Source organism: Vicugna pacos, chromosome 27 (genome assembly GCF_048564905.1).
Source record: "Vicugna pacos chromosome 27, VicPac4, whole genome shotgun sequence".
Taxonomy (NCBI): domain Eukaryota; kingdom Metazoa; phylum Chordata; class Mammalia; order Artiodactyla; family Camelidae; genus Vicugna; species Vicugna pacos.
Window position 1 is genome coordinate 1796107 of NC_133013.1, and position 26260 is coordinate 1822366.

A 26260-nucleotide genomic window follows, 5' to 3' on the forward strand; every position below is an offset into this window, starting at 1 on the left:
CTACAAGGGACACCTCCTCCCCAGGGCAGGATTGGGGAGGGTAAGACGCGGTCCATCAATTGCGTCCGCTATGGCACCAGGGGAGCACGGCCGAGAGCCCAGTCAGGGTGGCCCATGCCCTGGGAGGGACCTGGAGAGCGATCTGCCCTTCTCCTGCAGTGACGCAAGGAACAAACAGAGGAATCTACGCTTTCATCTTACCAAGTGGAGCATCCGGTACAGGTGAGCGAGGCTGGACAGGGCCCAATGGGGGCCCAGCTGGTGGTGGCCACACGGGCCGGTCCTTGCAAAGGCCGGGATGCTGCAAGGTAACCTGCAGGGCAGAAGGGAGAGCCGTGTCAGGCGACAGAAACGGAGCGACCACCGACAAATGCCGAAACCCAACGCATCAGCTGTCGGCACCGGGCACCCTCCCCACACCCCGCCGGGTGCCCACCCAGCAGCACAGTGCCCCACGCTCCACCCAGCCCTCTGGGGCCTGCAGCCGGCAGCCCGGGCCGCGCAGCAGGACACGGGGGGACAACAATGGCACCACACGACGCCCCCGCTGTCGCCCAGTGGACGAAGCCAAGGGTCCTGCCTGCGAGGATGCACACAGAGCTTCCAGCACTCTGACAAAAGCAGCACCTTCACAACAGGCAGCCCCTTTGGGCAGGACAGCCCTCCTCGCCACCACCCCAGCTCCACGGGAGCTGGCCCGGCGCCGACCAGGAACACGCAGAAGGGACGGACGTGAAAAGCTCATCCTCCACACGTGCAATCAGAGCCGCACCTGGGTCACCGCTCTGCCTCCAGGACCCTGCCTGGCCCTCTCCTCCCCCCCCCCCACGAAGTAATCTCCTCCGACCTGCAGGGGCTTCCCCTGGGCGCAAAGTGCACTGGGGAGCTGGGCACCCCGGAGTCCTGCGGGGGAGCTGCCCAAGTGCTCCTGAAGGGACAACGCTGCCCACAGGAGGTAGTCGCGCTCCGCTACAATCACCGCTATCCTCAGGGACGTCTGGGTTTTCAGTGCGCTACGAAGCGCTCACTACTTGTGTCCTTCGGCAAACTCAAGTGGGATGTCTGGATCCCACAACTGACACCAAAAGGACCCTACTAGCCCGGGCGCAAAATCCCGCGGCGTGTCATGCTGACGCACAGGAGCAGCTCTGACAGCTTCCAGGGCAGGGCAGGCCCGACCAGGCGCAGGGGTGGGGAGCACGACGGGAGGACGCTGCTGCGCGTCGCAATTCCCCTGCAGGGAAGTAGGCCTCTTCACTGCGGGCTCTTTCCCTGCAAGCCTCTATTTCTTACTACAAAAGCAACATCTACCCAGAGTACACCTGGACGCAGCGGGCCAGGCACATCTCCGTCCCGAGAACAGACGGTCACGGGTTCTGACATTTATCCCACACCAAACAGGTAGACTCAAAGCTGCACAAAGCACACAGGACAAAGCTGGAGGGAGGGCTTTGCCCCTTTCTCAGTTACGAGGATTTCAATGGGCATGCTAAACAGGAGAATCACCTGGCCTCAGCAAGGGAACAAGTCAAACGAGTGACGACACAGGACTCTGCCTCAGTGACCCAGGAGCAACCCCAGGTGCAGGTCGTCAGGAAGGAGTCAGCAGAGCCAGGAGAAGCCAGTGTGGAGCGAGGGCTCACCCTCCGCACGCTATCTCGAGAAACCCACAGCCAAAGTCTGCGGTCCTCGGCTTCTGAGCACTCCCTCGTGGCTTAGGCAGGCACCCGCCAAGGTGACGGGCTCCAGGGACAAGCAGCCCACTGGCCCCTGGGGAGATTGAATTTGAAAGCGAACGACATTCCACACCCGTCACAGGACACACAGTCTGGAGATGAGGGCGGGAATGGCTTCCGGGAAAACAGGAAGCTCACCTTTCCCAGGACGACGTCCAATGGAGCACGGCCACCCCACTTACCTGGGCCTCCGGGGCCGCCGCAGGCGGGCGGGAGCTGCCGGCCAATGCCGGGGCCGGGCCAGGTCCTACGTGGGCTGAAAACCACAGAAGGGATGGAGGATTAGGCTCGCCTGCGAAGACTTTGCTGAAGCCACACAAAACCTGGTGAGCCTTCCTTCCCCGTATCCCACTCGTCCCCGCATCAGACCGAGTGGGAGACAGGTCTCGTGACCCTGAGGGAGACACCACAGGCCACGGGTTCAGGTGTCTCTTCCGTAGCCGATCAACGGCCGTGGAAGGTCAGGGCTCCACATGCTCCAGACAATGGCAGGGGTGGGCTTCTCCTTCGGGGAGCCCGGAACGTGCTCCCTGTTGAAGGCCCGTGTGCAGAACTGACACGCCTGCCTTCTGTCACAGGCCTCTTACTCCGTAGCACTCTACAAGGGACACCTCCTCCCCAGGGCAGGATTGGGGAGGGTAAGACGCGGTCCATCAATTGCGTCCGCTATGGCACCAGGGGAGCACGGCCGAGAGCCCAGTCAGGGTGGCCCATGCCCTGGGAGGGACCTGGACAGCGATCTGCCCTTCTCCTGCAGTGACGCAAGGAACAAACAGAGGAATCTACGCTTTCATCTTACCAAGTGGAGTATCCGGTACAGGAGAGCGAGGCTGGACAGGGCCCAATGGGGGCCCAGCTGGTGGTGGCCACACGGGGCGGTCCTTGCAAAGGCCGGGATGCTGCAAGGTAACCTGCAGGGCAGAAGGGAGAGCCGTGTCAGGTGACAGAAACGGAGCGACCACCGACAAATGCCGAAACCCAACGCATCAGCTGTCGGCACCGGGCACCCTCCCCACACCCCGCCGGGTGCCCACCCAGCAGCACAGTGCCCCACGCTCCACCCAGCCCTCTGGGGCCTGCAGCCGGCAGCCCGGGCCGCGCAGCAGGACACGGGGGGACAACAATGGCACCACACGACGCCCCCGCTGTCGCCCAGTGGACGAAGCCAAGGGTCCTGCCTGCGAGGATGCACACAGAGCTTCCAGCACTCTGACAAAAGCAGCGCCTTCACAACAGGCAGCCCCTTTGGGCAGGACAGCCCTCCTCGCCACCACCCCAGCTCCACGGGAGCTGGCCCGGCGCCGACCAGGAACACGCAGAAGGGACGGACGTGAAAAGCTCGTCCTCCACACGTGCAATCAGAGCCGCACCTGGGTCACCGCTCTGCCTCCAGGACCCTGCCTGGCCCTCTCCCCCCCCCCCCAACGAAGTAATCTCCTCCGACCTGCAGGGGCTTCCCCTGGGCGCAAAGTGCACTGGGGAGCTGGGCACCCCGGAGTCCTGCGGGGGAGCTGCCCAAGAGCTCCTGAAGGGTCAACGCTGCCCACAGGTGGTAGTCACGCTCCGCTACAATCACCGCTATCCTCAGGGACGTCTGGGTTTTCAGTGCGCTACGAAGCGCGCACTACTTGTGTACTTCGGCAAACTCAAGTGGGATGTCTGGATCCCACAACTGACACCAAAAGGACCCTACTAGCCCGGGCACAAAATCCTGCGGCGTGTCATGCTGACGCACAGGAGCAGCTCTGACAGCTTCCAGGGCAGGGCAGGCCCGACCAGGCGCAGGGGTGGGGAGCACGACGGGAGGATGCTGCTGCGCGTCGCAATTCCCCTGCAGGGAAGTAGGCCTCTTCACTGCGGGCTCTTTCCCTGCAAGCCTCTATTTCTTACTACAAAAGCAACATCTACCCAGAGTACACCTGGACGCAGCGGGCCAGGCACATCTCCGTCCCGAGAACAGACGGTCACGGGTTCTGACATTTATCCCACACCAAACAGGTAGACTCAAAGCTGCACAAAGCACACAGGACAAAGCTGGAGGGAGGGCTTTGCCCCTTTCTCAGTTACGAGGATTTCAATGGGCATGCTAAACAGGAGAATCACCTGGCCTCAGCAAGGGAACAAGTCAAACGAGTGACGACACAGGACTCTGCCTCAGTGACCCAGGAGCAACCCCAGGTGCAGGTCGTCAGGAAGGAGTCAGCAGAGCCAGGAGAAGCCAGTGTGGAGCGAGGGCTCACCCTCCGCACGCTATCTCGAGAAACCCACAGCCAAAGTCTGCGGTCCTCGGCTTCTGAGCACTCCCTCGTGGCTTAGGCAGGCACCCGCCAAGGTGACGGGCTCCAGGGACAAGCAGCCCACTGGCCCCTGGGGAGATTGAATTTGAAAGCGAACGACACTCCACACCCGTCACAGGACACACAGTCTGGAGATGAGGGCGGGAATGGCTTCCGGGAAAACAGGAAGCTCACCTTTCCCAGGACGACGTCCAACGGAGCACGGCCACCCCACTTACCTGGGCCTCCGGGGCCGCCGCAGGCGGGCGGGAGCTGCCGGCCAATGCCGGGGCCGGGCCAGGTCCTACGTGGGCTGAAAACCACAGAAGGGATGGAGGATTAGGCTCGCCTGCGAAGACTTTGCTGAAGCCACACAAAACCTGGTGAGCCTTCCTTCCCCGTATCCCACTCGTCCCCGCATCAGACCGAGTGGGAGACAGGTCTCGTGACCCTGAGGGAGACACCACAGGCCACGGGTTCAGGTGTCTCTTCCATAGCCGATCAACGGCCGTGGAAGGTCAGGGCTCCACACGCTGCAGACAATGGCAGGGGTGGGCTTCTCCTTCGGGGAGCCCGGAACGTGCTCCCTGTTGAAGGCCCGTGTGCAGAACTGACACGCCTGCCTTCTGTCACAGGCCTCTTACTCCGTAGCACTCTACAAGGGACACCTCCTCCCCAGGGCAGGATTGGGGAGGGTAAGACGCGGTCCATCAATTGCGTCCGCTATGGCACCAGGGGAGCACGGCCGAGAGCCCAGTCAGGGTGGCCCATGCCCTGGGAGGGACCTGGAGAGCGATCTGCCCTTCTCCTGCAGTGACGCAAGGAACAAACAGAGGAATCTACGCTTTCATCTTACCAAGTGGAGTATCCGGTACAGGAGAGCGAGGCTGGACAGGGCCCAATGGGGGCCCAGCTGGTGGTGGCCACACGGGCCGGTCCTTGCAAAGGCCGGGATGCTGCAAGGTAACCTGCAGGGCAGAAGGGAGAGCCGTGTCAGGTGACAGAAACGGAGCGACCACCGACAAATGCCGAAACCCAACGCATCAGCTGTCGGCACCGGGCACCCTCCCCACACCCTGACGGGTGCCCACCCAGCAGCACAGTGCCCCGCGCTCCACCCAGCCCTCTGGGGCCTGCAGCCAGCACCACGGGCCGCGCAGCAGGACACGGGGGGACAACAATGGCACCACACGACGCCCCCGCTGTCACCCAGTGGACGAAGCCAAGGGTCCTGCCTGCGAGGATGCACACAGAGCTTCCAGCACTCTGACAAAAGCAGCGCCTTCACAACAGGCAGCCCCTTTGGGCAGGACAGCCCTCCTCGCCACCACCCCAGCTCCACGGGAGCTGGCCCGGTGCCGACCAGGAACACGCAGAAGGGACGGACGTGAAAAGCTCGTCCTCCACACGTGCAATCAGAGCCGCACCTGGGTCACCGCTCTGCCTCCAGGACCCTGCCTGGCCCTCTCCTCCCCCCCCCCACGAAGTAATCTCCTCCGACCTGCAGGGGCTTCCCCTGGGCGCAAAGTGCACTGGGGAGCTGGGCACCCCGGAGTCCTGCGGGGGAGCTGCCCAAGTGCTCCTGAAGGGACAACGCTGCCCACAGGAGGTAGTCACGCTCCGCTACAATCACCGCTATCCTCAGGGACGTCTGGGTTTTCAGTGCGCTACGAAGCGCGCACTACTTGTGTCCTTCGGCAAACTCAAGTGGGATGTCTGGATCCCACAACTGACACCAAAAGGACCCTACTAGCCCGGGCGCAAAATCCCGCGGCGTGTCATGCTGACGCACAGGAGCAGCTCTGACAGCTTCCAGGGCAGGGCAGGCCCGACCAGGCGCAGGGGTGGGGAGCACGACGGGAGGACGCTGCTGCGCGTCGCAATTCCCCTGCAGGGAAGTAGGCCTCTTCACTGCGGGCTCTTTCCCTGCAAGCCTCTATTTCTTACTACAAAAGCAACATCTACCCAGAGTACACCTGGACGCAGCGGGCCAGGCACATCTCCGTCCCGAGAACAGACGGGCACGGGTTCTGACATTTATCCCACGCCAAACAGGTAGACTCAAAGCTGCACAAAGCACACAGGACAAAGCTGGAGGGAGGGCTTTGCCCCTTTCTCAGTTACGAGGATTTCAATGGGCATGCTAAACAGGAGAATCACCTGGCCTCAGCAAGGGAACAAGTCAAACGAGTGACGACACAGGACTCTGCCTCAGTGACCCAGGAGCAACCCCAGGTGCAGGTCGTCAGGAAGGAGTCAGCAGAGCCAGGAGAAGCCAGTGTGGAGCGAGGGCTCACCCTCCGCACGCTATCTCGAGAAACCCACAGCCAAAGTCTGCGGTCCTCGGCTTCTGAGCACTCCCTCGTGGCTTAGGCAGGCACCCGCCAAGGTGACGGGCTCCAGGGACAAGCAGCCCACTGGCCCCTGGGGAGATTGAATTTGAAAGCGAACGACATTCCACACCCGTCACAGGACACACAGTCTGGAGATGAGGGCGGGAATGGCTTCCGGGAAAACAGGAAGCTCACCTTTCCCAGGACGACGTCCAATGGAGCACGGCCACCCCACTTACCTGGGCCTCCGGGGCCGCCGCAGGCGGGCGGGAGCTGCCGGCCAATGCCGGGGCCGGGCCAGGTCCTACGTGGGCTGAAAACCACAGAAGGGATGGAGGATTAGGCTCGCCTGCGAAGACTTTGCTGAAGCCACACAAAACCTGGTGAGCCTTCCTTCCCCGTATCCCACTCGTCCCCGCATCAGACCGAGTGGGAGACAGGTCTCGTGACCCTGAGGGAGACACCACAGGCCACGGGTTCAGGTGTCTCTTCCGTAGCCGATCAACGGCCGTGGAAGGTCAGGGCTCCACACGCTGCAGACAATGGCAGGGGTGGGCTTCTCCTTCGGGGAGCCCGGAACGTGCTCCCTGTTGAAGGCCCGTGTGCAGAACTGACACGCCTGCCTTCTGTCACAGGCCTCTTACTCCGTAGCACTCTACAAGGGACACCTCCTCCCCAGGGCAGGATTGGGGAGGGTAAGACGCGGTCCATCAACTGCGTCCGCTATGGCACCAGGGGAGCACGGCCGAGAGCCCAGTCAGGGTGGCCCATGCCCTGGGAGGGACCTGGACAGCGATCTGCCCTTCTCCTGCAGTGACGCAAGGAACAAACAGAGGAATCTACGCTTTCATCTTACCAAGTGGAGTATCCGGTACAGGAGAGCGAGGCTGGACAGGGCCCAATGGGGGCCCAGCTGGTGGTGGCAACACGGGCCGGTCCTTGCAAAGGCCGGGATGCTGCAAGGTAACCTGCAGGGCAGAAGGGAGAGCCCTGTCAGGCGACAGAAACGGAGCGACCACCGACAAATGCCGAAACCCAACGCATCAGCTGTCGGCACCGGGCACCCTCCCCACACCCCGCCGGGTGCCCACCCAGCAGCACAGTGCCCCACGCTCCACCCAGCCCTCTGGGGCCTGCAGCCGGCAGCCCGGGCCGCGCAGCAGGACACGGGGGGACAACAATGGCACCACACGACGCCCCCGCTGTCGCCCAGTGGACGAAGCCAAGGGTCCTGCCTGCGAGGATGCACACAGAGCTTCCAGCACTCTGACAAAAGCAGCGCCTTCACAACAGGCAGCCCCTTTGGGCAGGACAGCCCTCCTCGCCACCACCCCAGCTCCACGGGAGCTGGCCCGGCGCCGACCAGGAACACGCAGAAGGGACGGACGTGAAAAGCTCGTCCTCCACACGTGCAATCAGAGCCGCACCTGGGTCACCGCTCTGCCTCCAGGACCCTGCCTGGCCCTCTCCCCCCCCCCCAACGAAGTAATCTCCTCCGACCTGCAGGGGCTTCCCCTGGGCGCAAAGTGCACTGGGGAGCTGGGCACCCCGGAGTCCTGCGGGGGAGCTGCCCAAGAGCTCCTGAAGGGTCAACGCTGCCCACAGGAGGTAGTCACGCTCCGCTACAATCACCGCTATCCTCAGGGACGTCTGGGTTTTCAGTGCGCTACGAAGCGCGCACTACTTGTGTCCTTCGGCAAACTCAAGTGGGATGTCTGGATCCCACAACTGACACCAAAAGGACCCTACTAGCCCGGGCACAAAATCCCGCGGCGTGTCATGCTGACGCACAGGAGCAGCTCTGACAGCTTCCAGGGCAGGGCAGGCCCGACCAGGCGCAGGGGTGGGGAGCACGACGGGAGGACGCTGCTGCGCGTCGCAATTCCCCTGCAGGGAAGTAGGCCTCTTCACTGCGGGCTCTTTCCCTGCAAGCCTCTATTTCTTACTACAAAAGCAACATCTACCCAGAGTACACCTGGACGCAGCGGGCCAGGCACATCTCCGTCCCGAGAACAGACGGTCACGGGTTCTGACATTTATCCCACACCAAACAGGTAGACTCAAAGCTGCACAAAGCACACAGGACAAAGCTGGAGGGAGGGCTTTGCCCCTTTCTCAGTTACGAGGATTTCAATGGGCATGCTAAACAGGAGAATCACCTGGCCTCAGCAAGGGAACAAGTCAAACGAGTGACGACACAGGACTCTGCCTCAGTGACCCAGGAGCAACCCCAGGTGCAGGTCGTCAGGAAGGAGTCAGCAGAGCCAGGAGAAGCCAGTGTGGAGCGAGGGCTCACCCTCCGCACGCTATCTCGAGAAACCCACAGCCAAAGTCTGCGGTCCTCGGCTTCTGAGCACTCCCTCATGGCTTAGGCAGGCACCTGCCAAGGTGACGGGCTCCAGGGACAAGCAGCCCACTGGCCCCTGGGGAGATTGAATTTGAAAGCGAACGACACTCCAGACCCGTCACAGGACACACAGTCTGGAGATGAGGGCGGGAATGGCTTCCGGGAAAACAGGAAGCTCACCTTTCCCAGGACGACGTCCAACGGAGCACGGCCACCCCACTTACCTGGGCCTCCGGGGCCGCCGCAGGCGGGCGGGAGCTGCCGGCCAATGCCAGGGCCGGGCCAGGTCCTACGTGGGCTGAAAACCACAGAAGGGATGGAGGATTAGGCTCGCCTGCGAAGACTTTGCTGAAGCCACACAAAACCTGGTGAGCCTTCCTTCCCCGTATCCCACTCGTCCCCGCATCAGACCGAGTGGGAGACAGGTCTCGTGACCCTGAGGGAGACACCACAGGCCACGGGTTCAGGTGTCTCTTCCATAGCCTATCAACGGCCGTGGAAGGTCAGGGCTCCACACGCTGCAGACAATGGCAGGGGTGGGCTTCTCCTTCGGGGAGCCCGGAACGTGCTCCCTGTTGAAGGCCCGTGTGCAGAACTGACACGCCTGCCTTCTGTCACAGGCCTCTTACTCCGTAGCACTCTACAAGGGACACCTCCTCCCCAGGGCAGGATTGGGGAGGGTAAGACGCGGTCCATCAATTGCGTCCGCTATGGCACCAGGGGAGCACGGCCGAGAGCCCAGTCAGGGTGGCCCATGCCCTGGGAGGGACCTGGAGAGCGATCTGCCCTTCTCCTGCAGTGACGCAAGGAACAAACAGAGGAATCTACGCTTTCATCTTACCAAGTGGAGTATCCGGTACAGGAGAGCGAGGCTGGACAGGGCCCAATGGGGGCCCAGCTGGTGGTGGCCACACGGGCCGGTCCTTGCAAAGGCCGGGATGCTGCAAGGTAACCTGCAGGGCAGAAGGGAGAGCCGTGTCAGGTGACAGAAACGGAGCGACCACCGACAAATGCCGAAACCCAACGCATCAGCTGTCGGCACCGGGCACCCTCCCCACACCCTGCCGGGTGCCCACCCAGCAGCACAGTGCCCCGCGCTCCACCCAGCCCTCTGGGGCCTGCAGCCAGCACCCCGGGCCGCGCAGCAGGACACGGGGGGACAACAATGGCACCACACGACGCCCCCGCTGTCGCCCAGTGGACGAAGCCAAGGGTCCTGCCTGCGAGGATGCACACAGAGCTTCCAGCACTCTGACAAAAGCAGCGCCTTCACAACAGGCAGCCCCTTTGGGCAGGACAGCCCTCCTCGCCACCACCCCAGCTCCACGGGAGCTGGCCCGGCGCCGACCAGGAACACGCAGAAGGGACGGACGTGAAAAGCTCGTCCTCCACACGTGCAATCAGAGCCGCACCTGGGTCACCGCTCTGCCTCCAGGACCCTGCCTGGCCCTCTCCTCCCCCCCCCCACGAAGTAATCTCCTCCGACCTGCAGGGGCTTCCCCTGGGCGCAAAGTGCACTGGGGAGCTGGGCACCCCGGAGTCCTGCGGGGGAGCTGCCCAAGTGCTCCTGAAGGGACAACGCTGCCCACAGGAGGTAGTCACGCTCCGCTACAATCACCGCTATCCTCAGGGACGTCTGGGTTTTCAGTGCGCTACGAAGCGCGCACTACTTGTGTCCTTCGGCAAACTCAAGTGGGATGTCTGGATCCCACAACTGACACCAAAAGGACCCTACTAGCCCGGGCGCAAAATCCCGCGGCGTGTCATGCTGACGCACAGGAGCAGCTCTGACAGCTTCCAGGGCAGGGCAGGCCCGACCAGGCGCAGGGGTGGGGAGCACGACGGGAGGACGCTGCTGCGCGTCGCAATTCCCCTGCAGGGAAGTAGGCCTCTTCACTGCGGGCTCTTTCCCTGCAAGCCTCTATTTCTTACTACAAAAGCAACATCTACCCAGAGTACACCTGGACGCAGCGGGCCAGGCACATCTCCGTCCCGAGAACAGACGGTCACGGGTTCTGACATTTATCCCACACCAAACAGGTAGACTCAAAGCTGCACAAAGCACACAGGACAAAGCTGGAGGGAGGGCTTTGCCCCTTTCTCAGTTACGAGGATTTCAATGGGCATGCTAAACAGGAGAATCACCTGGCCTCAGCAAGGGAACAAGTCAAACGAGTGACGACACAGGACTCTGCCTCAGTGACCCAGGAGCAACCCCAGGTGCAGGTCGTCAGGAAGGAGTCAGCAGAGCCAGGAGAAGCCAGTGTGGAGCGAGGGCTCACCCTCCGCACGCTATCTCGAGAAACCCACAGCCAAAGTCTGCGGTCCTCGGCTTCTGAGCACTCCCTCGTGGCTTAGGCAGGCACCCGCCAAGGTGACGGGCTCCAGGGACAAGCAGCCCACTGGCCCCTGGGGAGATTGAATTTGAAAGCGAACGACACTCCAGACCCGTCACAGGACACACAGTCTGGAGATGAGGGCGGGAATGGCTTCCGGGAAAACAGGAAGCTCACCTTTCCCAGGACGACGTCCAACGGAGCACGGCCACCCCACTTACCTGGGCCTCCGGGGCCGCCGCAGGCGGGCGGGAGCTGCCGGCCAATGCCGGGGCCGGGCCAGGTCCTACGTGGGCTGAAAACCACAGAAGGGATGGAGGATTAGGCTCGCCTGCGAAGACTTTGCTGAAGCCACACAAAACCTGGTGAGCCTTCCTTCCCCGTATCCCACTCGTCCCCGCATCAGACCGAGTGGGAGACAGGTCTCGTGACCCTGAGGGAGACACCACAGGCCACGGGTTCAGGTGTCTCTTCCATAGCCGATCAACGGCCGTGGAAGGTCAGGGCTCCACACGCTGCAGACAATGGCAGGGGTGGGCTTCTCCTTCGGGGAGCCCGGAACGTGCTCCCTGTTGAAGGCCCGTGTGCAGAACTGACACGCCTGCCTTCTGTCACAGGCCTCTTACTCCGTAGCACTCGACAAGGGACACCTCCTCCCCAGGGCAGGATTGGGGAGGGTAAGACGCGGTCCATCAATTGCGTCCGCTATGGCACCAGGGGAGCACGGCCGAGAGCCCAGTCAGGGTGGCCCATGCCCTGGGAGGGACCTGGAGAGCGATCTGCCCTTCTCCTGCAGTGACGCAAGGAACAAACAGAGGAATCTACGCTTTCATCTTACCAAGTGGAGCATCCGGTACAGGTGAGCGAGGCTGGACAGGGCCCAATGGGGGCCCAGCTGGTGGTGGCCACACGGGCCGGTCCTTGCAAAGGCCGGGATGCTGCAAGGTAACCTGCAGGGCAGAAGGGAGAGCCGTGTCAGGCGACAGAAACGGAGCGACCACCGACAAATGCCGAAACCCAACGCATCAGCTGTCGGCACCGGGCACCCTCCCCACACCCCGCCGGGTGCCCACCCAGCAGCACAGTGCCCCACGCTCCACCCAGCCCTCTGGGGCCTGCAGCCGGCAGCCCGGGCCGCGCAGCAGGACACGGGGGGACAACAATGGCACCACACGACGCCCCCGCTGTCGCCCAGTGGACGAAGCCAAGTGTCCTGCCTGCGAGGATGCACACAGAGCTTCCAGCACTCTGACAAAAGCAGCGCCTTCACAACAGGCAGCCCCTTTGGGCAGGACAGCCCTCCTCGCCACCACCCCAGCTCCACGGGAGCTGGCCCGGCGCCGACCAGGAACACGCAGAAGGGACGGACGTGAAAAGCTCGTCCTCCACACGTGCAATCAGAGCCGCACCTGGGTCACCGCTCTGCCTCCAGGACCCTGCCTGGCCCTCTCCTCCCCCCCCCCACGAAGTAATCTCCTCCGACCTGCAGGGGCTTCCCCTGGGCGCAAAGTGCACTGGGGAGCTGGGCACCCCGGAGTCCTGCGGGGGAGCTGCCCAAGTGCTCCTGAAGGGACAACGCTGCCCACAGGAGGTAGTCACGCTCCGCTACAATCACCGCTATCCTCAGGGACGTCTGGGTTTTCAGTGCGCTACGAAGCGCGCACTACTTGTGTCCTTCGGCAAACTCAAGTGGGATGTCTGGATCCCACAACTGACACCAAAAGGACCCTACTAGCCCGGGCGCAAAATCCCGCGGCGTGTCATGCTGACGCACAGGAGCAGCTCTGACAGCTTCCAGGGCAGGGCAGGCCCGACCAGGCGCAGGGGTGGGGAGCACGACGGGAGGACGCTGCTGCGCGTCGCAATTCCCCTGCAGGGAAGTAGGCCTCTTCACTGCGGGCTCTTTCCCTGCAAGCCTCTATTTCTTACTACAAAAGCAACATCTACCCAGAGTACACCTGGACGCAGCGGGCCAGGCACATCTCCGTCCCGAGAACAGACGGTCACGGGTTCTGACATTTATCCCACACCAAACAGGTAGACTCAAAGCTGCACAAAGCACACAGGACAAAGCTGGAGGGAGGGCTTTGCCCCTTTCTCAGTTACGAGGATTTCAATGGGCATGCTAAACAGGAGAATCACCTGGCCTCAGCAAGGGAACAAGTCAAACGAGTGACGACACAGGACTCTGCCTCAGTGACCCAGGAGCAACCCCAGGTGCAGGTCGTCAGGAAGGAGTCAGCAGAGCCAGGAGAAGCCAGTGTGGAGCGAGGGCTCACCCTCCGCACGCTATCTCGAGAAACCCACAGCCAAAGTCTGCGGTCCTCGGCTTCTGAGCACTCCCTCGTGGCTTAGGCAGGCACCCGCCAAGGTGACGGGCTCCAGGGACAAGCAGCCCACTGGCCCCTGGGGAGATTGAATTTGAAAGCGAACGACACTCCAGACCCGTCACAGGACACACAGTCTGGAGATGAGGGCGGGAATGGCTTCCGGGAAAACAGGAAGCTCACCTTTCCCAGGACGACGTCCAACGGAGCACGGCCACCCCACTTACCTGGGCCTCCGGGGCCGCCGCAGGCGGGCGGGAGCTGCCGGCCAATGCCGGGGCCGGGCCAGGTCCTACGTGGGCTGAAAACCACAGAAGGGATGGAGGATTAGGCTCGCCTGCGAAGACTTTGCTGAAGCCACACAAAACCTGGTGAGCCTTCCTTCCCCGTATCCCACTCGTCCCCGCATCAGACCGAGTGGGAGACAGGTCTCGTGACCCTGAGGGAGACACCACAGGCCACGGGTTCAGGTGTCTCTTCCATAGCCGATCAACGGCCGTGGAAGGTCAGGGCTCCACACGCTGCAGACAATGGCAGGGGTGGGCTTCTCCTTCGGGGAGCCCGGAACGTGCTCCCTGTTGAAGGCCCGTGTGCAGAACTGACACGCCTGCCTTCTGTCACAGGCCTCTTACTCCGTAGCACTCGACAAGGGACACCTCCTCCCCAGGGCAGGATTGGGGAGGGTAAGACGCGGTCCATCAATTGCGTCCGCTATGGCACCAGGGGAGCACGGCCGAGAGCCCAGTCAGGGTGGCCCATGCCCTGGGAGGGACCTGGACAGCGATCTGCCCTTCTCCTGCAGTGACGCAAGGAACAAACAGAGGAATCTACGCTTTCATCTTACCAAGTGGAGCATCCGGTACAGGTGAGCGAGGCTGGACAGGGCCCAATGGGGGCCCAGCTGGTGGTGGCCACACGGGCCGGTCCTTGCAAAGGCCGGGATGCTGCAAGGTAACCTGCAGGGCAGAAGGGAGAGCCGTGTCAGGCGACAGAAACGGAGCGACCACCGACAAATGCCGAAACCCAACGCATCAGCTGTCGGCACCGGGCACCCTCCCCACACCCCGCCGGGTGCCCACCCAGCAGCACAGTGCCCCACGCTCCACCCAGCCCTCTGGGGCCTGCAGCCGGCAGCCCGGGCCGCGCAGCAGGACACGGGGGGACAACAATGGCACCACACGACGCCCCCGCTGTCGCCCAGTGGACGAAGCCAAGTGTCCTGCCTGCGAGGATGCACACAGAGCTTCCAGCACTCTGACAAAAGCAGCGCCTTCACAACAGGCAGCCCCTTTGGGCAGGACAGCCCTCCTCGCCACCACCCCAGCTCCACGGGAGCTGGCCCGGCGCCGACCAGGAACACGCAGAAGGGACGGACGTGAAAAGCTCGTCCTCCACACGTGCAATCAGAGCCGCACCTGGCTCACCGCTCTGCCTCCAGGACCCTGCCTGGCCCTCTCCTCCCCCCCCCCCACGAAGTAATCTCCTCCGACCTGCAGGGGCTTCCCCTGGGCGCAAAGTGCACTGGGGAGCTGGGCACCCCGGAGTCCTGCGGGGGAGCTGCCCAAGTGCTCCTGAAGGGACAACGCTGCCCACAGGAGGTAGTCACGCTCCGCTACAATCACCGCTATCCTCAGGGACGTCTGGGTTTTCAGTGCGCTACGAAGCGCTCACTACTTGTGTCCTTCGGCAAACTCAAGTGGGATGTCTGGATCCCACAACTGACACCAAAAGGACCCTACTAGCCCGGGCGCAAAATCCCGCGGCGTGTCATGCTGACGCACAGGAGCAGCTCTGACAGCTTCCAGGGCAGGGCAGGCCCGACCAGGCGCAGGGGTGGGGAGCACGACGGGAGGACGCTGCTGCGCGTCGCAATTCCCCTGCAGGGAAGTAGGCCTCTTCACTGCGGGCTCTTTCCCTGCAAGCCTCTATTTCTTACTACAAAAGCAACATCTACCCAGAGTACACCTGGACGCAGCGGGCCAGGCACATCTCCGTCCCGAGAACAGACGGTCACGGGTTCTGACATTTATCCCACACCAAACAGGTAGACTCAAAGCTGCACAAAGCACACAGGACAAAGCTGGAGGGAGGGCTTTGCCCCTTTCTCAGTTACGAGGATTTCAATGGGCATGCTAAACAGGAGAATCACCTGGCCTCAGCAAGGGAACAAGTCAAACGAGTGACGACACAGGACTCTGCCTCAGTGACCCAGGAGCAACCCCAGGTGCAGGTCGTCAGGAAGGAGTCAGCAGAGCCAGGAGAAGCCAGTGTGGAGCGAGGGCTCACCCTCCGCACGCTATCTCGAGAAACCCACAGCCAAAGTCTGCGGTCCTCGGCTTCTGAGCACTCCCTCGTGGCTTAGGCAGGCACCCGCCAAGGTGACGGGCTCCAGGGACAAGCAGCCCACTGGCCCCTGGGGAGATTGAATTTGAAAGCGAACGACACTCCAGACCCGTCACAGGACACACAGTCTGGAGATGAGGGCGGGAATGGCTTCCGGGAAAACAGGAAGCTCACCTTTCCCAGGACGACGTCCAACGGAGCACGGCCACCCCACTTACCTGGGCCTCCGGGGCCGCCGCAGGCGGGCGGGAGCTGCCGGCCAATGCCGGGGCCGGGCCAGGTCCTACGTGGGCTGAAAACCACAGAAGGGATGGAGGATTAGGCTCGCCTGCGAAGACTTTGCTGAAGCCACACAAAACCTGGTGAGCCTTCCTTCCCCGTATCCCACTCGTCCCCGCATCAGACCGAGTGGGAGACAGGTCTCGTGACCCTGAGGGAGACACCACAGGCCACGGGTTCAGGTGTCTCTTCCATAGCCGATCAACGGCCGTGGAAGGTCAGGGCTCCACACGCTGCAGACAATGGCAGGGGTGGGCTTCTCCTTCGGGGAGCCCGGAACGTGCTCCCTGTTGAAGGCCCGTGTGCAGAACTGACACGCCTGCCTTCTGTCACAGGCCTCTTACTCCGTAGCACTCTACAAGGGACACCTCCTCCCCAGGGCAGGATTGGGGAGGGTAAGACGCGGTCCATCAATTGCGTCCGCTATGGCACCAGGGGAGCACGGCCGAGAGCCCAGTCAGGGTGGCCCATGCCCTGGGAGGGACCTGGAGAGCGATCTGCCCTTCTCCTGCAGTGACGCAAGGAACAAACAGAGGAATCTACGCTTTCATCTTACCAAGTGGAGCATCCGGTACAGGTGAGCGAGGCTGGACAGGGCCCAATGGGGGCCCAGCTGGTGGTGGCCACACGGGCCGGTCCTTGCAAAGGCCGGGATGCTGCAAGGTAACCTGCAGGGCAGAAGGGAGAGCCGTGTCAGGCGACAGAAACGGAGCGACCACCGACAAATGCCGAAACCCAACGCATCAGCTGTCGGCACCGGGCACCCTCCCCACACCCCGCCGGGTGCCCACCCAGCAGCACAGTGCCCCACGCTCCACCCAGCCCTCTGGGGCCTGCAGCCGGCAGCCCGGGCCGCGCAGCAGGACACGGGGGGACAACAATGGCACCACACGACGCCCCCGCTGTCGCCCAGTGGACGAAGCCAAGGGTCCTGCCTGCGAGGATGCACACAGAGCTTCCAGCACTCTGACAAAAGCAGCGCCTTCACAACAGGCAGCCCCTTTGGGCAGGACAGCCCTCCTCGCCACCACCCCAGCTCCACGGGAGCTGGCCCGGCGCCGACCAGGAACACGCAGAAGGGACGGACGTGAAAAGCTCATCCTCCACACGTGCAATCAGAGCCGCACCTGGGTCACCGCTCTGCCTCCAGGACCCTGCCTGGCCCTCTCCTCCCCCCCCCCCACGAAGTAATCTCCTCCGACCTGCAGGGGCTTCCCCTGGGCGCAAAGTGCACTGGGGAGCTGGGCACCCCGGAGTCCTGCGGGGGAGCTGCCCAAGTGCTCCTGAAGGGACAACGCTGCCCACAGGAGGTAGTCGCGCTCCGCTACAATCACCGCTATCCTCAGGGACGTCTGGGTTTTCAGTGCGCTACGAAGCGCTCACTACTTGTGTCCTTCGGCAAACTCAAGTGGGATGTCTGGATCCCACAACTGACACCAAAAGGACCCTACTAGCCCGGGCGCAAAATCCCGCGGCGTGTCATGCTGACGCACAGGAGGAGCTCTGACAGCTTCCAGGGCAGGGCAGGCCCGACCAGGCGCAGGGGTGGGGAGCACGACGGGAGGACGCTGCTGCGCGTCGCAATTCCCCTGCAGGGAAGTAGGCCTCTTCACTGTGGGCTCTTTCCCTGCAAGCCTCTATTTCTTACTACAAAAGCAACATCTACCCAGAGTACACCTGGACGCAGCGGGCCAGGCACATCTCCGTCCCGAGAACAGACGGTCACGGGTTCTGACATTTATCCCACACCAAACAGGTAGACTCAAAGCTGCACAAAGCACACAGGACAAAGCTGGAGGGAGGGCTTTGCCCCTTTCTCAGTTACAAGGATTTCAATGGGCATGCTAAACAGGAGAATCACCTGGCCTCAGCAAGGGAACAAGTCAAACGAGTGACGACACAGGACTCTGCCTCAGTGACCCAGGAGCAACCCCAGGTGCAGGTCGTCAGGAAGGAGTCAGCAGAGCCAGGAGAAGCCAGTGTGGAGCGAGGGCTCACCCTCCGCACGCTATCTCGAGAAACCCACAGCCAAAGTCTGCGGTCCTCGGCTTCTGAGCACTCCCTCGTGGCTTAGGCAGGCACCCGCCAAGGTGACGGGCTCCAGGGACAAGCAGCCCACTGGCCCCTGGGGAGATTGAATTTGAAAGCGAACGACACTCCACACCCGTCACAGGACACACAGTCTGGAGATGAGGGCGGGAATGGCTTCCGGGAAAACAGGAAGCTCACCTTTCCCAGGACGACGTCCAACGGAGCACGGCCACCCCACTTACCTGGGCCTCCGGGGCCGCCGCAGGCGGGCGGGAGCTGCCGGCCAATGCCGGGGCCGGGCCAGGTCCTACGTGGGCTGAAAACCACAGAAGGGATGGAGGATTAGGCTCGCCTGCGAAGAATTTGCTGAAGCCACACAAAACCTGGTGAGCCTTCCTTCCCCGTATCCCACTCGTCCCCGCATCAGACCGAGTGGGAGACAGGTCTCGTGACCCTGAGGGAGACACCACAGGCCACGGGTTCAGGTGTCTCTTCCATAGCCGATCAACGGCCGTGGAAGGTCAGGGCTCCACACGCTGCAGACAATGGCAGGGGTGGGCTTCTCCTTCGGGGAGCCCGGAACGTGCTCCCTGTTGAAGGCCCGTGTGCAGAACTGACACGCCTGCCTTCTGTCACAGGCCTCTTACTCCGTAGCACTCTACAAGAGACACCTCCTCCCCAGGGCAGGATGGGGGAGGGGAAGATGCGGTCCATCAATTGCGTCCCCTAAGGCACCAGGGGAGCACGGCCGAGAGCCCAGTCAGGGTGGCCCATGCCCTGGGAGGGACCTGGAGAGCGATCTGCCCTTCTCCTGCAGTGACGCAAGGAACAAACAGAGGAATCTACGCTTTCATCTTACCAAGTGGAGTATCCGGTACAGGAGAGCGAGGCTGGACAGGGCCCAATGGGGGCCCAGCTGGTGGTGGCCACACGGGGCGGTCCTTGCAAAGGCCGGGATGCTGCAAGGTAACCTGCAGGGCAGAAGGGAGAGCCGTGTCAGGTGACAGAAACGGAGCGACCACCGACAAATGCCGAAACCCAACGCATCAGCTGTCGGCACCGGGCACCCTCCCCACACCCCGCCGGGTGCCCACCCAGCAGCACAGTGCCCCACGCTCCACCCAGCCCTCTGGGGCCTGCAGCCGGCAGCCCGGGCCGCGCAGCAGGACACGGGGGGACAACAATGGCACCACACGACGCCCCCGCTGTCGCCCAGTGGACGAAGCCAAGGGTCCTGCCTGCGAGGATGCACACAGAGCTTCCAGCACTCTGACAAAAGCAGCGCCTTCACAACAGGCAGCCCCTTTGGGCAGGACAGCCCTCCTCGCCACCACCCCAGCTCCACGGGAGCTGGCCCGGCGCCGACCAGGAACACGCAGAAGGGACGGACGTGAAAAGCTCGTCCTCCACACGTGCAATCAGAGCCGCACCTGGGTCACCGCTCTGCCTCCAGGACCCTGCCTGGCCCTCTCCCCCCCCCCCCAACGAAGTAATCTCCTCCGACCTGCAGGGGCTTCCCCTGGGCGCAAAGTGCACTGGGGAGCTGGGCACCCCGGAGTCCTGCGGGGGAGCTGCCCAAGAGCTCCTGAAGGGTCAACGCTGCCCACAGGTGGTAGTCACGCTCCGCTACAATCACCGCTATCCTCAGGGACGTCTGGGTTTTCAGTGCGCTACGAAGCGCGCACTACTTGTGTCCTTCGGCAAACTCAAGTGGGATGTCTGGATCCCACAACTGACACCAAAAGGACCCTACTAGCCCGGGCGCAAAATCCCGCGGCGTGTCATGCTGACGCACAGGAGCAGCTCTGACAGCTTCCAGGGCAGGGCAGGCCCGACCAGGCGCAGGGGTGGGGAGCACGACGGGAGGACGCTGCTGCGCGTCGCAATTCCCCTGCAGGGAAGTAGGCCTCTTCACTGCGGGCTCTTTCCCTGCAAGCCTCTATTTCTTACTACAAAAGCAACATCTACCCAGAGTACACCTGGACGCAGCGGGCCAGGCACATCTCCGTCCCGAGAACAGACGGGCACGGGTTCTGACATTTATCCCACGCCAAACAGGTAGACTCAAAGCTGCACAAAGCACACAGGACAAAGCTGGAGGGAGGGCTTTGCCCCTTTCTCAGTTACGAGGATTTCAATGGGCATGCTAAACAGGAGAATCACCTGGCCTCAGCAAGGGAACAAGTCAAACGAGTGACGACACAGGACTCTGCCTCAGTGACCCAGGAGCAACCCCAGGTGCAGGTCGTCAGGAAGGAGTCAGCAGAGCCAGGAGAAGCCAGTGTGGAGCGAGGGCTCACCCTCCGCACGCTATCTCGAGAAACCCACAGCCAAAGTCTGCGGTCCTCGGCTTCTGAGCACTCCCTCGTGGCTTAGGCAGGCACCCGCCAAGGTGACGGGCTCCAGGGACAAGCAGCCCACTGGCCCCTGGGGAGATTGAATTTGAAAGCGAACGACATTCCACACCCGTCACAGGACACACAGTCTGGAGATGAGGGCGGGAATGGCTTCCGGGAAAACAGGAAGCTCACCTTTCCCAGGACGACGTCCAATGGAGCACGGCCACCCCACTTACCTGGGCCTCCGGGGCCGCCGCAGGCGGGCGGGAGCTGCCGGCCAATGCCGGGGCCGGGCCAGGTCCTACGTGGGCTGAAAACCACAGAAGGGATGGAGGATTAGGCTCGCCTGCGAAGACTTTGCTGAAGCCACACAAAACCTGGTGAGCCTTCCTTCCCCGTATCCCACTCGTCCCCGCATCAGACCGAGTGGGAGACAGGTCTCGTGACCCTGAGGGAGACACCACAGGCCACGGGTTCAGGTGTCTCTTCCGTAGCCGATCAACGGCCGTGGAAGGTCAGGGCTCCACACGCTGCAGACAATGGCAGGGGTGGGCTTCTCCTTCGGGGAGCCCGGAACGTGCTCCCTGTTGAAGGCCCGTGTGCAGAACTGACACGCCTGCCTTCTGTCACAGGCCTCTTACTCCGTAGCACTCTACAAGGGACACCTCCTCCCCAGGGCAGGATTGGGGAGGGTAAGACGCGGTCCATCAATTTCGTCCGCTATGGCACCAGGGGAGCATGGCCGAGAGCCCAGTCAGGGTGGCCCATGCCCTGGGAGGGACCTGGAGAGCGATCTGCCCTTCTCCTGCAGTGACGCAAGGAACAAACAGAGGAATCTACGCTTTCATCTTACCAAGTGGAGTATCCGGTACAGGAGAGCGAGGCTGGACAGGGCCCAATGGGGGCCCAGCTGGTGGTGGCCACACGGGCCGGTCCTTGCAAAGGCCGGGATGCTGCAAGGTAACCTGCAGGGCAGAAGGGAGAGCCGTGTCAGGTGACAGAAACGGAGCGACCACCGACAAATGCCGAAACCCAACGCATCAGCTGTCGGCACCGGGCACCCTCCCCACACCCCGCCGGGTGCCCACCCAGCAGCACAGTGCCCCACGCTCCACCCAGCCCTCTGGGGCCTGCAGCCGGCAACCCGGGCCGCGCAGCAGGACACGGGGGGACAACAATGGCACCACACGACGCCCCCGCTGTCGCCCAGTGGACGAAGCCAAGGGTCCTGCCTGCGAGGATGCACACAGAGCTTCCAGCACTCTGACAAAAGCAGCGCCTTCACAACAGGCAGCCCCTTTGGGCAGGACAGCCCTCCTCGCCACCACCCCAGCTCCACGGGAGCTGGCCCGGCGCCGACCAGGAACACGCAGAAGGGACGGACGTGAAAAGCTCGTCCTCCACACGTGCAATCAGAGCCGCACCTGGCTCACCGCTCTGCCTCCAGGACCCTGCCTGGCCCTCTCCTCCCCCCCCCCACGAAGTAATCTCCTCCGACCTGCAGGGGCTTCCCCTGGGCGCAAAGTGCACTGGGGAGCTGGGCACCCCGGAGTCCTGCGGGGGAGCTGCCCAAGTGCTCCTGAAGGGACAACGCTGCCCACAGGTGGTAGTCACGCTCCGCTACAATCACCGCTATCCTCAGGGACGTCTGGGTTTTCAGTGCGCTACGAAGCGCGCACTACTTGTGTCCTTCGGCAAACTCAAGTGGGATGTCTGGATCCCACAACTGACACCAAAAGGACCCTACTAGCCCGGGCGCAAAATCCCGCGGCGTGTCATGCTGACGCACAGGAGCAGCTCTGACAGCTTCCAGGGCAGGGCAGGCCCGACCAGGCGCAGGGGTGGGGAGCACGACGGGAGGACGCTGCTGCGCGTCGCAATTCCCCTGCAGGGAAGTAGGCCTCTTCACTGCGGGCTCTTTCCCTGCAAGCCTCTATTTCTTACTACAAAAGCAACATCTACCCAGAGTACACCTGGACGCAGCGGGCCAGGCACATCTCCGTCCCGAGAACAGACGGGCACGGGTTCTGACATTTATCCCACGCCAAACAGGTAGACTCAAAGCTGCACAAAGCACACAGGACAAAGCTGGAGGGAGGGCTTTGCCCCTTTCTCAGTTACGAGGATTTCAATGGGCATGCTAAACAGGAGAATCACCTGGCCTCAGCAAGGGAACAAGTCAAACGAGTGACGACACAGGACTCTGCCTCAGTGACCCAGGAGCAACCCCAGGTGCAGGTCGTCAGGAAGGAGTCAGCAGAGCCAGGAGAAGCCAGTGTGGAGCGAGGGCTCACCCTCCGCACGCTATCTCGAGAAACCCACAGCCAAAGTCTGCGGTCCTCGGCTTCTGAGCACTCCCTCGTGGCTTAGGCAGGCACCCGCCAAGGTGACGGGCTCCAGGGACAAGCAGCCCACTGGCCCCTGGGGAGATTGAATTTGAAAGCGAACGACATTCCACACCCGTCACAGGACACACAGTCTGGAGATGAGGGCGGGAATGGCTTCCGGGAAAACAGGAAGCTCACCTTTCCCAGGACGACGTCCAACGGAGCACGGCCACCCCACTTACCTGGGCCTCCGGGGCCGCCGCAGGCGGGCGGGAGCTGCCGGCCAATGCCGGGGCCGGGCCAGGTCCTACGTGGGCTGAAAACCACAGAAGGGATGGAGGATTAGGCTCGCCTGCGAAGACTTTGCTGAAGCCACACAAAACCTGGTGAGCCTTCCTTCCCCGTATCCCACTCGTCCCCGCATCAGACCGAGTGGGAGACAGGTCTCGTGACCCTGAGGGAGACACCACAGGCCACGGGTTCAGGTGTCTCTTCCGTAGCCGATCAACGGCCGTGGAAGGTCAGGGCTCCACACGCTGCAGACAATGGCAGGGGTGGGCTTCTCCTTCGGGGAGCCCGGAACGTGCTCCCTGTTGAAGGCCCGTGTGCAGAACTGACACGCCTGCCTTCTGTCACAGGCCTCTTACTCCGTAGCACTCTACAAGGGACACCTCCTCCCCAGGGCAGGATTGGGGAGGGTAAGACGCGGTCCATCAATTGCGTCCGCTATGGCACCAGGGGAGCACGGCCGAGAGCCCAGTCAGGGTGGCCCATGCCCTGGGAGGGACCTGGACAGCGATCTGCCCTTCTCCTGCAGTGACGCAAGGAACAAACAGAGGAATCTACGCTTTCATCTTACCAAGTGGAGTATCCGGTACAGGAGAGCGAGGCTGGACAGGGCCCAATGGGGGCCCAGCTGGTGGTGGCAACACGGGCCGGTCCTTGCAAAGGCCGGGATGCTGCAAGGTAACCTGCAGGGCAGAAGGGAGAGCCGTGTCAGGCGACAGAAACGGAGCGACCACCGACAAATGCCGAAACCCAACGCATCAGCTGTCGGCACCGGGCACCCTCCCCACACCCCGCCGGGTGCCCACCCAGCAGCACAGTGCCCCACGCTCCACCCAGCCCTCTGGGGCCTGCAGCCGGCAACCCGGGCCGCGCAGCAGGACACGGGGGGACAACAATGGCACCACACGACGCCCCCGCTGTCGCCCAGTGGACGAAGCCAAGGGTCCTGCCTGCGAGGATGCACACAGAGCTTCCAGCACTCTGACAAAAGCAGCGCCTTCACAACAGGCAGCCCCTTTGGGCAGGACAGCCCTCCTCGCCACCACCCCAGCTCCACGGGAGCTGGCCCGGCGCCGACCAGGAACACGCAGAAGGGACGGACGTGAAAAGCTCGTCCTCCACACGTGCAATCAGAGCCGCACCTGGGTCACCGCTCTGCCTCCAGGACCCTGCCTGGCCCTCTCCCCCCCCCCAACGAAGTAATCTCCTCCGACCTGCAGGGGCTTCCCCTGGGCGCAAAGTGCACTGGGGAGCTGGGCACCCCGGAGTCCTGCGGGGGAGCTGCCCAAGAGCTCCTGAAGGGACAACGCTGCCCACAGGAGGTAGTCACGCTCCGCTACAATCACCGCTATCCTCAGGGACGTCTGGGTTTTCAGTGCGCTACGAAGCGCGCACTACTTGTGTCCTTCGGCAAACTCAAGTGGGATGTCTGGATCCCACAACTGACACCAAAAGGACCCTACTAGCCCGGGCACAAAATCCCGCGGCGTGTCATGCTGACGCACAGGAGCAGCTCTGACAGCTTCCAGGGCAGGGCAGGCCCGACCAGGCGCAGGGGTGGGGAGCACGACGGGAGGACGCTGCTGCGCGTCGCAATTCCCCTGCAGGGAAGTAGGCCTCTTCACTGCGGGCTCTTTCCCTGCAAGCCTCTATTTCTTACTACAAAAGCAACATCTACCCAGAGTACACCTGGACGCAGCGGGCCAGGCACATCTCCGTCCCGAGAACAGACGGTCACGGGTTCTGACATTTATCCCACACCAAACAGGTAGACTCAAAGCTGCACAAAGCACACAGGACAAAGCTGGAGGGAGGGCTTTGCCCCTTTCTCAGTTACGAGGATTTCAATGGGCATGCTAAACAGGAGAATCACCTGGCCTCAGCAAGGGAACAAGTCAAACGAGTGACGACACAGGACTCTGCCTCAGTGACCCAGGAGCAACCCCAGGTGCAGGTCGTCAGGAAGGAGTCAGCAGAGCCAGGAGAAGCCAGTGTGGAGCGAGGGCTCACCCTCCGCACGCTATCTCGAGAAACCCACAGCCAAAGTCTGCGGTCATCGGCTTCTGAGCACTCCCTCGTGGCTTAGGCAGGCACCCGCCAAGGTGACGGGCTCCAGGGACAAGCAGCCCACTGGCCCCTGGGGAGATTGAATTTGAAAGCGAACGACACTCCAGACCCGTCACAGGACACACAGTCTGGAGATGAGGGCGGGAATGGCTTCCGGGAAAACAGGAAGCTCACCTTTCCCAGGACGACGTCCAACGGAGCACGGCCACCCCACTTACCTGGGCCTCCGGGGCCGCCGCAGGCGGGCGGGAGCTGCCGGCCAATGCCGGGGCCGGGCCAGGTCCTACGTGGGCTGAAAACCACAGAAGGGATGGAGGATTAGGCTCGCCTGCGAAGACTTTGCTGAAGCCACACAAAACCTGGTGAGCCTTCCTTCCCCGTATCCCACTCGTCCCCGCATCAGACCGAGTGGGAGACAGGTCTCGTGACCCTGAGGGAGACACCACAGGCCACGGGTTCAGGTGTCTCTTCCGTAGCCGATCAACGGCCGTGGAAGGTCAGGGCTCCACACGCTGCAGACAATGGCAGGGGTGGGCTTCTCCTTCGGGGAGCCCGGAACGTGCTCCCTGTTGAAGGCCCGTGTGCAGAACTGACACGCCTGCCTTCTGTCACAGGCCTCTTACTCCGTAGCACTCTACAAGGGACACCTCCTCCCCAGGGCAGGATTGGGGAGGGTAAGACGCGGTCCATCAATTGCGTCCGCTATGGCACCAGGGGAGCACGGCCGAGAGCCCAGTCAGGGTGGCCCATGCCCTGGGAGGGACCTGGACAGCGATCTGCCCTTCTCCTGCAGTGACGCAAGGAACAAACAGAGGAATCTACGCTTTCATCTTACCAAGTGGAGTATCCGGTACAGGAGAGCGAGGCTGGACAGGGCCCAATGGGGGCCCAGCTGGTGGTGGCAACACGGGCCGGTCCTTGCAAAGGCCGGGATGCTGCAAGGTAACCTGCAGGGCAGAAGGGAGAGCCGTGTCAGGCGACAGAAACGGAGCGACCACCGACAAATGCCGAAACCCAACGCATCAGCTGTCGGCACCGGGCACCCTCCCCACACCCCGCCGGGTGCCCACCCAGCAGCACAGTGCCCCACGCTCCACCCAGCCCTCTGGGGCCTGCAGCCGGCAACCCGGGCCGCGCAGCAGGACACGGGGGGACAACAATGGCACCACACGACGCCCCCGCTGTCGCCCAGTGGACGAAGCCAAGGGTCCTGCCTGCGAGGATGCACACA

General features: G+C 62.8%; 1 protein-coding gene across 1 annotated transcript in view; it reads right to left on the bottom strand.

Annotated features, from left to right (window-relative positions):
- Positions 1–26260, bottom strand: part of LOC140689642 (uncharacterized) — a 227539-nt gene that overhangs the window by 83799 nt on the left and 117480 nt on the right. Inside the window, exons 34-54 of the mRNA XM_072950623.1 lie at positions 25865–25976; positions 25248–25321; positions 23534–23645; positions 22917–22990; positions 21201–21312; positions 20584–20657; positions 18868–18979; positions 18251–18324; positions 16534–16645; positions 15917–15990; positions 14200–14311; positions 13583–13656; positions 11867–11978; positions 11250–11323; positions 7202–7313; positions 6585–6658; positions 4869–4980; positions 4252–4325; positions 2536–2647; positions 1919–1992; positions 202–313 (exon numbers count right to left, since the gene is read on the bottom strand). Of these exons, the coding sequence (XP_072806724.1) occupies positions 202–313; positions 1919–1992; positions 2536–2647; positions 4252–4325; positions 4869–4980; positions 6585–6658; positions 7202–7313; positions 11250–11323; positions 11867–11978; positions 13583–13656; positions 14200–14311; positions 15917–15990; positions 16534–16645; positions 18251–18324; positions 18868–18979; positions 20584–20657; positions 21201–21312; positions 22917–22990; positions 23534–23645; positions 25248–25321; positions 25865–25976 (1972 nt within the window). The remainder of the gene's footprint in view (positions 1–201; positions 314–1918; positions 1993–2535; positions 2648–4251; positions 4326–4868; positions 4981–6584; positions 6659–7201; positions 7314–11249; positions 11324–11866; positions 11979–13582; positions 13657–14199; positions 14312–15916; positions 15991–16533; positions 16646–18250; positions 18325–18867; positions 18980–20583; positions 20658–21200; positions 21313–22916; positions 22991–23533; positions 23646–25247; positions 25322–25864; positions 25977–26260) is intronic.